We start from the raw sequence: 12,523 nt of genomic DNA on the forward strand, positions 1-12,523 counted from the left end.
GTAGCTTATGTCGGTAGAGGGCTGAAGGGATGACCCATCAAATAGTTGGAAGGATCCATCTCCTAGTGCAGATCGAGACAACATGGTTGTAAGATTGGCACCAGAGCTAAGAGGTTCCCTTGATGCTGCAGCACCTGTTGTTGCAGGCAGCACGGGAGGACCCTCATCTGGCGTGTGTCACTAACAGGATGCATGAGGCCATGAGACCAAGCAGACTTAAGACATGTAGAAGCATGAGTCGGATCTGAGTCAGAAATCTTGGAATCATCTCTAAATATTCACAAGCCTCTGAGGAGGGGGAAAAACATTCAAGCAGATCCTGTCCGGCGTTGCTCCCACGAACGTTAACCTCTGAGTTGGAGGGGGTGAGACATCTGGCCATTCATATTAAAGCACATATCGAAGAGAAGAGTTGTCATGCTCATATGTGATCCTCCATTAGCACCAGGGACGTTGCTTTCAGCAGTCATTCCTCCTAGTATGGAAATACAAAGACTATTGACTATCAGCACAACTACAAGCCCTTTTGTTTAGAGACTTACAGGCACATGCATCAAGGTAGGATTTTGCGAGTCCTTAATTGCGATAATTAAGGAATCACACTTAAGGACACGCAAAAGCCTATGCATGTAGGAATTGCTGTTAAAATAGCTATTCCTACACATTCACAAATAAGGAATGGCTTCCCATTCTTTCCTATGGCCCTACAGGCATTTTAAGCACATAAATTCAAGCATTTTTGCACATGTAAGCCTCAAAGGAAAGTATTAATAGGCTAACTATATGATATTTGTTTGCACAAATCAACAGATGTTGAGGCGGCACTAAGCACTTTAAATTGTCATCTTCCAGCATGTCTTCACTCTGTAGCCAAGACTCTGACAAGGGAGGTAACTCTATCTCACGAACTGCTGCTAATCTCTATTAACAAAAATGACGAAACAAGATTATGGGTCATCAAGGCCGGGGGAGTGGATCTGTTCCGCAATCTTAAAGTGTGTTTTTAACTGTGGCTATCAGCCTTTTTAATCTGAGGTTTTATTGCTTACAAGAGATGGTCAATTTTTGTAATAGTTTTAATTAACTGCACAATAAACAAATTACTTACTTACAGGCCTATAGGAATGAATGGGAGATTGCATGCGCAATTTGCGAGTACCAATAGGTCCTCGCAAATTGCGCATGCAATTTCAAGGGTGCAAGGGTGTCAAAAGGACGCCCAGTTGCACCCCCTGAAATTGATCTGTGCACATATGTTGGGCACACACATGCCCTAAGGGCATGTGTGTGCGCGCAACATGAAACTTTGAAAAATGCACAAAAATGCATTTTTCAAAGTTTTTGCAAATTACCATGAAGTTCAACTTCATGGTAATTTGCGCCCCCTATTAGCCAAATTGCTATTTTTTTTACATTAATGCATTGAATTTAAGGAATCTCAATTTGCGATTCCTTAAATGCAATCGCAATTTAAGTAATCGCAATTTAGAGATTACTTAAATTGCGATTTTTGCATTTGGGATGATGCATCCTAAATGCAAAAATACCGGTAGCAAAGGGGCAGATTCTGAGAATCTGCCCGTTTGCGACCGGTTTTTCTTTTGATGCATGTGCCTGTTAGTACAGTCATCAGTCCAAATGGTAACAGGGAACTAATATTGTGAGGCCTTCTCCAAAGTGAATCTCAGGAAACCTATGTGGGTAGAAAGAAGTAGCAGATGAAACCGTGTCCTAAAGTTCCGGGAATGCTAACCAACCCTGCATTCAGGGCCAGCAGAATGTGGCTCTGGGACAGCATCCTGAACTTGTCTTGCCAAATGAACAAGTTCAAGAGGCAAAGGTCAAAATTTGGACTCACACTCCCATCCGGCTTGGGAGCCAAGAAACAAATAGAATAACATTCTATGGCTCTTTGTTCCAGAGGCACCACCTTGATTGCCCCTTTGTTCCAAAGGGCAAGGACCTCTGTTTTTTAAGTCAAGGTGTGTGTCAAAGAACACATCCTGGTGGAAGGACGGCGGATGGAGGGAGGGAAAGGATGGGTAGAACGTATCCCTTGCGGCTTAGTTGAATGAACCAGCATCTGCTGCTGTCATCTTGCAATTAAATTCAAGTTAAGAGACCCCACACCACCAAAAGATGATGGAGTAAAGGGGGGATTAGGAGAAGTAGAGTCTACAGAGGCAGCAGAGGTAAGCATGGGCTGGATCTGCTGCTGCTTTTGAAAGGGGTCCCCTAGATCCTCCCTTGCCCAGATATGAGTGGTACATTTGTAGGTTATCTGGTGCATTTCATAATGTTGTCTTAACTCTGAACAGCCACTCACCACGAAAGGGCATGTCCTTTAAGATTGCCGGGACTTCTCCTGAGAATCCAGGAGAACACATCCAACTGTGGAAACGCAGCATGATGGCCGTACGTGAAATTACTGACTGAAAATGTCTTTTTCACATGGTCTGGTAGGTTGAATGTTGCACCATAGGCACTTCCAAGGATAGCATCTGTGAGGGTGCTGAGGAACACTCCAGCTGAATGGTAGACTGCGATGAGGCAGGCTTCGACTTCTTTAAGCGCCAGGACAGGAGCTAATGGAGGTGCAGCACTGGGTATTGTCGGGGTTGAAGATGCCAAAGTTGCAGTGTCAGATGCACCCTTAGGGAGTGGCCCAGAGGGTGTGGCAGCCGCACTGAACAAATCCAGCATCATGAGCCGAAAGTCATTGACCTGTGCAGGTTGGCTGATGGAGCCTGGAACTTAAACCTCATCTTTTTCAATATCTTAATTTTCTCAAATGACAAGGAAGGATTTGGTGTTGGGGAATGGCAGTGAGACTCTAAATGCTCCTGGGAGCAGGACAATTTACATGAGAAAGAAGTGGATTTCTCCTATTAATGGCACTTTTTATGTTTTTTTTGTTTTTTTGGCGCAAGATCCTTTTGGAGATCATTCTCTGTCAGGAGATTTACCTAAAGTCGAAGGAGAATGCTTTGGTAAATTCCTGAGGGACTCTGCTAAAAGTAGTTTGGCCTCCTGCTCCCTGATGACTTTTGGGTGCATCAAAGCACAGGAGTCACACGCAACAACATCTTGTTCAGAGCCTAAACACCACATGCAGATACCACGTGGGTCCGTCAAGGTTATTTCTTGCCGCATCTATGATAGGGTTTTAGGGACGTTTAATTAAGTGCCTGTAAAAATGTGGGGGAATTTTGGAAGTGAAACACTGAGAGAGCTTTGCACCTACGTTGATGCATGGACATTCTAAGGATTACGGGGGCCCTGGGCCAAACGTATTTTGGGGGTCTCTGTTCGGAACAGCTTTGAATTTATGATCCAGTTTCAAATCTCGTGGCCTCGTTGGCCAGGTCACTGACAGTGTACAGAAACACTGGTCCAAATTCTAAATGTGTTCACATTTAATATTCAGGAATAGTGACACCTGTGTTTTCAATATTGTAACACAGCAGCAGCTCACTACTATTACTGCAAATAATCTCTGTGACATCCGCCCATTTCTAGCACGTGAGGTCCAGAAGAAACTTTTATTATGGATGTTGCATGAAACATAAACACAACATTTCTCTTCAAAATGTCTGTAATAGACTCTCACACATCATCCATATTAAAAACAAATTAAAGGGAAACAGTATTTAAAACAATCTGTTTACCAATTATTGAAGGTCATCAGGGCAGGACTCTTTGCAGAACAGAGCTGGCTCTATCAGGGGCCCCCTGAAAGGCTGGGAGCCTGGGCCAGAGCCCACTTTGCCCATCCCTTAAAACGTCTCTGCGTCGATGAGGCACGAAAAAACAGGAATTATCACCAGTGCACTCGTTGATACCTAATATGCTCTGATATTGTCACGTCGGATGGGTAGAGTCGCGGCTGAAGCTGTATTGGGCCACTTAGCAACGCTGGAGAGCTATTCCTGGGGAAAAGCCTGCCAGAGGAGTTTAACACTTGGAAAGGTATATGGTCAGGGGTCTGCATGAAGGTATCCAACAGAAATAGAGGAAGAGGTGGTGGGAGAGAGAGAACACAGATAAAGAGAGATAGATAGAGGTACTTAGAGTGAGGAAGAGCAAAATGAAAGAGAAGGAGAGAAGAAAATAAGAGAGACAGCGCAGTTGTGTTGAAGGGTAGCACATCTTCATGCAGTGTGAGGACATGTGCTTTGTGCCTTGTAGGAACGTCATGAACCCTTACGTTGCGTTGCTGAATCCAACATATTCGTCTCCGGACATCTTTTTCAGGAACTGCATCACCTGCAGAAAGGACAAGTGCAATCTCAGCAGAGACTCTCATCCACCGGTTAGTACTCTCCAGCCGGTCCCATCTCCAGTCCTAATACCCGAGTCTTACAGCTCCCCCTCCGAGTAACCCCTACCACTGAAGCCCCGCTTTCTGTGTGGGTTAGTCTATTTACACTATCCCATCTCTCTAAATGTTCTCTTTCCATACTCATGAAATCTCTCTAACCCCTGGCTCCCTGATCCCTGCAGTTCCCCATTCTAGGTTACTCCAAAATTGTAGTGAGCCCTAACTCGTATGCTCCGCCCCCAACCCTACTTTATATGGGCTTCTCACCCCAGCAGGCTTCTCTTTGCACTACACCAATCTCCTTGTATTACTTCCGGTCTAAAAGATGGCCCTCCTTCCTGAGTTCCTATGCCATTTAGGGTGGACAGTGTCCACAACCCACTCAGTGCCACAGTCCCACTGACAACCATAGCTGTTGACGGCTGTCTCTTGGCCTGCCTGTTTAGGTCGCCTCAAACGATGGCAAAGAAACAGCAGAACCACATTTTAAAATGATGTTAACACACATTATAATAACAGCAACTATAATAATAATACTCTTGAACACTGAGCAACAAAATCAAGAGACTTACATAATCAAATTTCTCTGCCTTGTTTGAGCCCTGTAGAAAGAAAGATCAGCCAAAGGTTTACTGCAAAAATCTTCAATTTTTAGTACCATCTGGCCAGCGAAGACTGGCAGCAGATAGCTTTATAAAATATGACAAAGAGAATTTAAACATTTCAGAAGGTGATAATTAAATGTCTAGTGCTTCAGCAAAGTAAACAGATCTCACACACATTCCCTACAACAGAGATCTCATGCTGCCCACGCCATGTGCGAGTAGCTCACTTGGGGCAAGAGGTATGTAGAACAGGGTGCAACATTTTGGTCGCTATTTGCAATCAGCGTTTTTGTGCCGAGTGTATTATTTTTCAAACTAACATATGTACTAATATGTACGGTCGCAAAAAAAAAAACGATTTGTAGTGGATCGCAATTTGACGTACCACATGAATATTAATGAAGTAGGTCACAAATTGGATCATAGGGATGATGGCCTGCTGAGGTCAGCAGACCACCATGTCTGTGATTGCTTTTAAATAAAGCGACTTTAAAAAAAATGCAACCCATTTTCCTTAAAGCAAAAAAGGATGCGCTTAAAAAACAATAACAAGTGTAACTAACATTTTGTTTTAAAATAGGCAATGGCACTTTGGGATCACTGCCTACTCTTAAATAATATTTTTTTCAACATTTACAACGAGGAAGAGGTCCTTTGGAGATTTATTCCCGTTTGTGAATGACTTACCACCTCCTTTGAGGAAGTGGTAAAATAATAATATTTTGTGACTGGGATTTGGGCCGGCCAAGCAGTCATGCGCACTTAAGTAGTGTCAACCACTCTCTCCAATGATCTGGCCAGACCCGCCACACCGAGAGCTACTGACTCAATAGGAAAAATCAAATGATAATGACGATACATTATTATCATTTTATTATTCCTTTTGAGAAGTGGGGCAACGCTCCTCCGTCTAGCGGGAGAACCCCACTGAATTTGTCATTTGTACATAAGAAAAATAATGTTTGCAATCGCATTGGTGACTGCAAAAATGCTTCGTACATCTGGATACTAGTCCTCTTTTCCGTGCAGCTTTTTGATATTTGCGGTCCTGAATTAATCAAGAGAAATGCAAATCTGCAACTGCCAGAATAATGATATAAATAAGAGGGAATTAGCTACTCACACCTCGTTATAGTAAACTTTACACCCCTGGTTAAAGAAAAGAGCATTAATGAATAAAATACCTTATTTTATAGTTTAATTCTAACAGTGAAAATACGCAACAGCCGGGGTCTGCAGGTGAAGGTTCGCCATCTTATTTGCATATTGTCTTCCCACTCCCCCCCTGCTAATCAGTTGCTCCTTGAAAGCATTCCAGCACATTCCAAATGAGGGCCTCGGAGTACAGTGTGCAGGAGGATGTTTCGATACTACCTAATAAATGAATACCCGCCACCTGGCAGCCCAAAACACACGGACGGGCAGCCCAGCTCTCTAGGGACCTGTTGGGAACTTTTCATTTTCATGCCAACGCAAGTCCAAACCACAAAACCCCGCCAGGACGCCCCCCCCCCCCCCCAGTGGTGAGGATCACCAAGATGAGTATCACCAGACGCTACAAAAACACGGCATGGTATCTACATGAGCCACCCACCAACAACCTTGCTGCACCCCCTCACGCTGAGGCCAGTGTTGTGATGCCGCTGCGAGCGATGCGTGAGGCGCGCTGCGGGCGCTAATAAAGTACGCCACACATGTTTTAGTATCGGTGGCGTAGTCCCGACTGTCTACCACGGGGCAACGCCTCTTTATTATCTAGATACGCCTGGCATCATGCGCTAGTGCTCGTACGCAAGATCCGGCTGCCGGTAGACTAGGACGCTGCCCAGCCGGAGAACATTATATTCCTTCCAACCTTTATAAAACATTAACAAAACATCAACTTGTCGATCTGTTACCAGTCCTGGTCGGGTCATCTGCTCTCTGCTCATACCCAGCCACCAATCACCTCCAGCTGCAAGTCTTTGATTAGTCACACCATGAATCCCACTAGACGAGAGGAGGGAGCCAGATTGTTTCTCAGGCCATATCTGGGATGCTCTCCCTGTGATGATAGGGATGGAGTTGTTTCCTGTTAGGCTCTGACCTCCGGAGCGTTCGCTGGGGCATTGGACAGACGTTCGTCTGGACTGTCGAGCGATGATGGTGCCTCTCGATCAGATCTATCCAGATTATTTATAGGGATAGTTCCTTGGCCATCTTCTACTTACTCCTCCATTCTCTGCTGACTTGGGTCCGCCTCCCTACTGCTTCGTGATAGAACGTTGGGAGTCCCGGCATTGATTTTCTTGAAGAAGGATACATTCCATGTGAGTTCTTCTGTTCCCCTCCAAGATGTAATCATCATACCGGTCCGGCGAGTTACTGTCCATGGATGCTGTTCGAACGGGAGATGGAACTTGCTCCCTGGATACCTGTTTTTGACATAGACCAGGTCTCTTTCTTGGATGGTCGATGTTTTCACTCTTCGGCTGACACTGGCATGGTCGTTGGCACTGGTCCTTTTGGTTAGGATCCTTGTAGTATCAATCTGGGAAGGGGTCCAGTCCGGGTGATGAGAGATGGTGTCTCGCACCACTCGACCAATGCATTGCTGTGTATCACTTGTCTTTGATATCCCTCGGGATCTGATTCGCACTATATAAAACTTGATAAAATAAATAATTAAATACTAGTTCAGGTGCCCTCTCCATGATGAGATGAGGCGTCAATCTGTATTCCCTCAGGAAGCTGTAGATGGCTGTTTCCAGAGGGGCTCCCTCACCATGCGCAATCCAAATGACCTTGTTGAGAGTGCACATGAACCTCTCTACTTCCCCGTTTGCTTGGGGCCAGCATGGAGTTATTTTCAGATGTTGGATGCCCCAGGACCTGAGATAGTCAGAAAAGTCTTGTCCCTGAAAGGGTGGGCCGTTGTCAGTCTTTACCACTTCAAAAATCCTTTGAGTTGCAATGATCTTTTCTACCTTGGTGATCACTTCTGTGACTGTTAGGCTTTCAATCACTTCTACCTCGGGGTATTTCGTATAGTTGTCAATGACTACCAGGGCATAGCGCCTATCCAGAAGGTGGCCAAAATCGATGCTGAAGCACTCCCACAGTCTTTGTCAGTTGTCTCGAGGTCCTGATGCTTGAGTTCCATTTCGAAACATCCTAGGAGTGGGATGGGTGTCTTCTGTCCATAGGCAAATACTCGGATCTTTGCTTCGCGCAAGGGCGGGTGTGGACTCAATTGGTTGTATACGTTGGCAGCCATCAGTTCGATTGAGGCTCCTGTGTCTATAGTGGCTCGTACGTCTTGGTGGTGAATCTTGAGTCTCCACTATGAAAGACACCGTCTTTTCTCTGGTGGTTGATCCACTGCTAATACATAATGGACGGGGTAATCTCCTGTGTCGTCGTCCATATCTTCGCTGTCTTGCGTTTCAGCTACGGTTTGTGCTGTTTCCTTCCGGGGTTTCAACGACCTGCTTACCGCCGCGCAGTGGTTCATCCCTCCGCAGGCTGTGCACCTTTTTCCTTTCACCGGGCAGTCTTGCAAGCGGTGGGGCGGGCCTCCACAGTAGCCACATTCTTTCTTCCTGTCTTGCGGACGCATCCCTGGGCTTTGGCGTGACCTGGCTTTCACTACGTTGACCTTCTGCACCACGTTTGCTTGCTCCGTATTGATGGGGCGGTGCAGGCGCCTCCATGTGTGATGCTCTGGCCTTCGATAATTCTTTAGACCGTCCCAGGGTGAGGATATCAACCAAGGATTTGCCGGATTCCTGGAGAATGTTCTCTCTGAACTTGGACGAGTAGCAGCCTTGTATTATCTCGGCCCTGATCTCCTCTTGTTCATCTTGAAAACCGCAGGTACTGGCGAGCTCCTTCAAACGCACATGAAAAGTGTCTAAAGACTCTTCTGCTTCCTGTTTGGCCTGAGGAAATATGAACCTCTCATAGTCCTTGTTCACCATCGGCTCAAAGTGCGCATTGAGAGCACTGAGCAATGTCACGTACATTTTGGGGGTAGCCTCTACCAGCATTTTGTAGATACGTTGGATATCCTTGCCCCCTAGGTGGAGGAGTAATGCTCTCCGCCTTTCACGGGCTATACCCGCCCCTTCAAAGTAGAATTGGAGACGTTCCATCCAGTCTCTCCATTTCGGGGCAAGGGTAGAGGGGGCACTATCCACAATGGCTATAATTGCAGCCATTTGGACGTGGACGTATGCGTGCTTTGCAGCACGCGTGCTGTCTCACCGTCAGGCCTGAGAACATGCTTGAACACTGTGCCCTGCGTGCTTCAGGTCGCCCCAGTTGTTCACACCTACCAGAGTGCTCTGGAGAGACCGCTTGGTGAGGGGCTGCAGACCAGGCCTTCAAGGGTTAATGATTGCTGAGAGTACAGGTACCGGCTGGGCTACAAGGCCCTCACATGTGGCAGCCATCAGGTTCACACCGGGATCACAGGGTTCTCTCTGGTGGCAGCAGGTTGATTGCTCACTTGTATGCGCTGTGGGGTTGAGCAAATCGGCAGCGTGGGCTTTAAAGTACCCCTCATCGCCAGTGTTGTGGTGCCGCTGCGCGCGATGCGTGAGGCGCGCTGCGGTCACTAATAAAGTACGCCACACATGTTTTAGTATCGATGGGGCGTCCCGACTGACTATCCCGGGGCCACGCCTCTTTATTATCTAGATACGCCTGGCGTCCTGCGCCAGCGTTCGTACACAAGATCCGGCTGCGGGTAGACTAGGATGCTACCCAGCCGGAGAACATTATAGCCAGAGGTCACTAAAGCACGCAGTACGTAAAGACGCAGCTAATAAATCTCTGCATACTTCTGAGCTCGATATTGGAGCGATGAGTGAGGCGCGCTGCGGCCGCTAATAAAGTACGCCACACATGTTTTAGTATCGTTGGCGCGTCCCGACTGACTATCTCGGGGCCGCGCCTCTTTATTATCTAGATACGCCTGGCGTCCTGCGCCAGCGTTCGTACACAAGATCCGGCTGCGGTAGACTAGGATGTTACCCAGCCGGAGAACTTTATAGCCAGAGGTCACTAAAGCACGCAGTACGTAAAGACGCAGCTAATGAATGTCTGCGTACTTCTGAGCTCGACATTTGATCAGCCCACCTATCAGTGTATAGGCTACCTCTAGACCATACAATGGGACCCAGGTCCTTATGTAACAACGCACTTCCAGATAGACCCAGAATGGGTAAAACTTGATACCTCAGGCCCAATTCATTCCACAACAAATATTATCAGAATTTATTTGTAACTAACCACCCAAACTGTGAGGTTTAGAGTAACCCTAACCCCAAAGGCAGGGACATCTTAAGTATTTTGGTGGCCCTGGACCAAACCTATTTTGGGGGCCCCTGTCAGAACTGCTTTGAATTTTTGATCCAATTTGAGCTCTTTCATGCCCTCTTTGGCCAGGTCACTGAGATTGCACAGGCACACTCGTCCAAATTCTAAATGTGTTTACATCGAATATGCAGGGATAGGTGTGTTTTCAACATTGTAACACAGCATCAGCTTACTAATATAACTGCAAATAATCTCTGTGACCCCCTCCCATTTCTCATAGGAGAGGTCCTGTTTTGACCTAATCGAAACTTTTTTATTGATGTAGCAAGAGACATAAACTCAATATTTCACTGAAAAATGTCTGTAATAGACTCTCACACATCACCCACATTAAAAATATATTAAAGGAAAATGGTATTTAAAACAATCTGTTTAGGAATTACGCAAAGTGATCAGAGCGAGCCTCTGGGCAGAACAGAGCTCACTCTATTATTGGCCCCTGAAAGGCTGGGGCCCCGGGCCAGTGCTCACTTTGCCTGTGCTTTATTTATGCCCCAAGGGCAGGAAGAACCTGCCTCCTCTGCTGCAGAGACTGCTGACAAGCTCTATGTAGGAGTGGTAGAGGAAGTCTAGAAGACAGGCACTATATGGGAATGGTGGGGTGGGGTCTGCAGAGAGAGGAGTTGTGTGGGAGTGGTGGGCCTGAGCACAGAAGGCTTCATGGTAATAATGGTGGGGTAGAGCCTGTAGAGAGAAGCGCTATATGGCAGTGGTGGGGTAGAGACTGTTGGGAGACATGCAGCATGGGAGGGGTATGGTGAAGGCAGCTATTATCCGGCTTATAAACTGAAGCAGCGAGACTCTTAATGTGAAATGTCACCTTCTCCTGCATGACAACCAGAAGGCGTGGTGTTTGATGCGGTGGTGAAAGTGTGGGTAGTGGTGGAAGAGGGTGTAGCGACGGTGGGTGTGATGGTGAAAATGGTGGCGGAATGATGGTGGAAGAGGCGTTAGCTGAAGAGGGTGTGGAAGTAGCAGCCAGGGCTTTAAGTGTGCCGGGTCCTGCCGGTGCTCAGCACCAGCAGTTCTAAAAAGCAGGTGCTGAGACGGGTCCCTATCAGGCTCTCCATGATTGCCCTCACCCGGCCTCAGGGTGAAAAAAATCTCTTAACTCTTCAGCAGTACCATCCTTCACTACCTTTAATGTAACTTCAAAGATATTCTTTAAATTTCTTTCACAGACTCATCATTTCAGAACGGAAGCATTTTTAATGTTATTTACAATGAAGCCATAGTTGTTGCTCATTTACCTTATGCAACTAACAACCATTGATAAAGCCAACAGTCCTGGCTTGTTCTAGATGTAATGTTACTTGCTGTATTATATATCTGGATGCAATGACAAACAGCAACATACCAGTCAGGCGGCACATCATGCTAAGCACAGATTTTGTGCTTCGGTGTTTTTAAGATATCCCCTTAATTACATATGCCACGCTCCTTTGATCAGGTTGTGTGTAGCAAATGTGGGAAGATATGTGTGATAATATCGAGTGGGAGAGATTTACAGGTTTTGTGGGGGACCTTTAGTTTTAAAATCTGAATAATGAAAAATGACTGTCCACAAGGGTATGGTCTGTGGTGTTCAAGAAGATGTGAGCTGTACATAAGATCACCAACCCTGTCATGATGATTATACACATGTCACACAGCACCCTCCAAATTATCTCTCTGACATTCATTGCATCAGAATCCAAAGGTTGCCATGTAAGGCCCAAGGCTCTATGTAGGGGCAGCCGGGAGTGCAATAAATGACACCAACCTTTCCCATCATCAGACACACCACCCTTGTACAGTGACCTTTGTTTATGTCTGTGTGGGAAAGGTGGAGCCTGGAATTACACAACAACTGCCCTGTCCCACCCGCTTTTAGGATCTTTGGATTGGCTCCTGGAGGTGGGAGGGAGGTGGAAGTTGCTCAAACACAGTATGGTGAACTTGCACAGCCCCACAGGGTTGTCACGGCGTATCATAGCAGTGTGCTTTGCTGATCTCTAACTACTGCAGGATCTTTAAAAAATAAGTCCAGGAGCTCCAACAAAAAGGCAGCACCACATCTGCTTACAATCCTGCCGATACACCTCAGTACTGCACTATGGTACAAAAGCGGTACAAAAGGGGGTGGTGCTGGACGGAACATCTGAATCAATCAAACACTCACACCCAGTCAAAAGATCTGGGTTTAATCCATCACCGTTCTTTAGCCCACTCTGCCACCCCAGTTCAGACATGGCTA

General features: G+C 46.4%; 1 protein-coding gene across 2 annotated transcripts in view; it reads right to left on the reverse strand.

Moving 5' to 3' along the window:
• GLS2 (glutaminase 2) overlaps window positions 1–12,523 on the reverse strand; it is a 324,314-nt gene that overhangs the window by 134,754 nt on the left and 177,037 nt on the right. For both annotated transcript variants that reach the window (XM_078689104.1, XM_078689105.1), the window contains exons 8-9: window positions 4,894–4,923; window positions 4,208–4,266 (exon numbers count right to left, since the gene is read on the reverse strand). In XM_078689104.1, coding sequence (XP_078545230.1) covers window positions 4,208–4,266; window positions 4,894–4,923 — 89 coding nt within the window. The remainder of the gene's footprint in view (window positions 1–4,207; window positions 4,267–4,893; window positions 4,924–12,523) is intronic.

Source organism: Lissotriton helveticus, chromosome 1_1 (genome assembly GCF_964261635.1).
Source record: "Lissotriton helveticus chromosome 1_1, aLisHel1.1, whole genome shotgun sequence".
Lineage (NCBI taxonomy): Eukaryota > Metazoa > Chordata > Amphibia > Caudata > Salamandridae > Lissotriton > Lissotriton helveticus.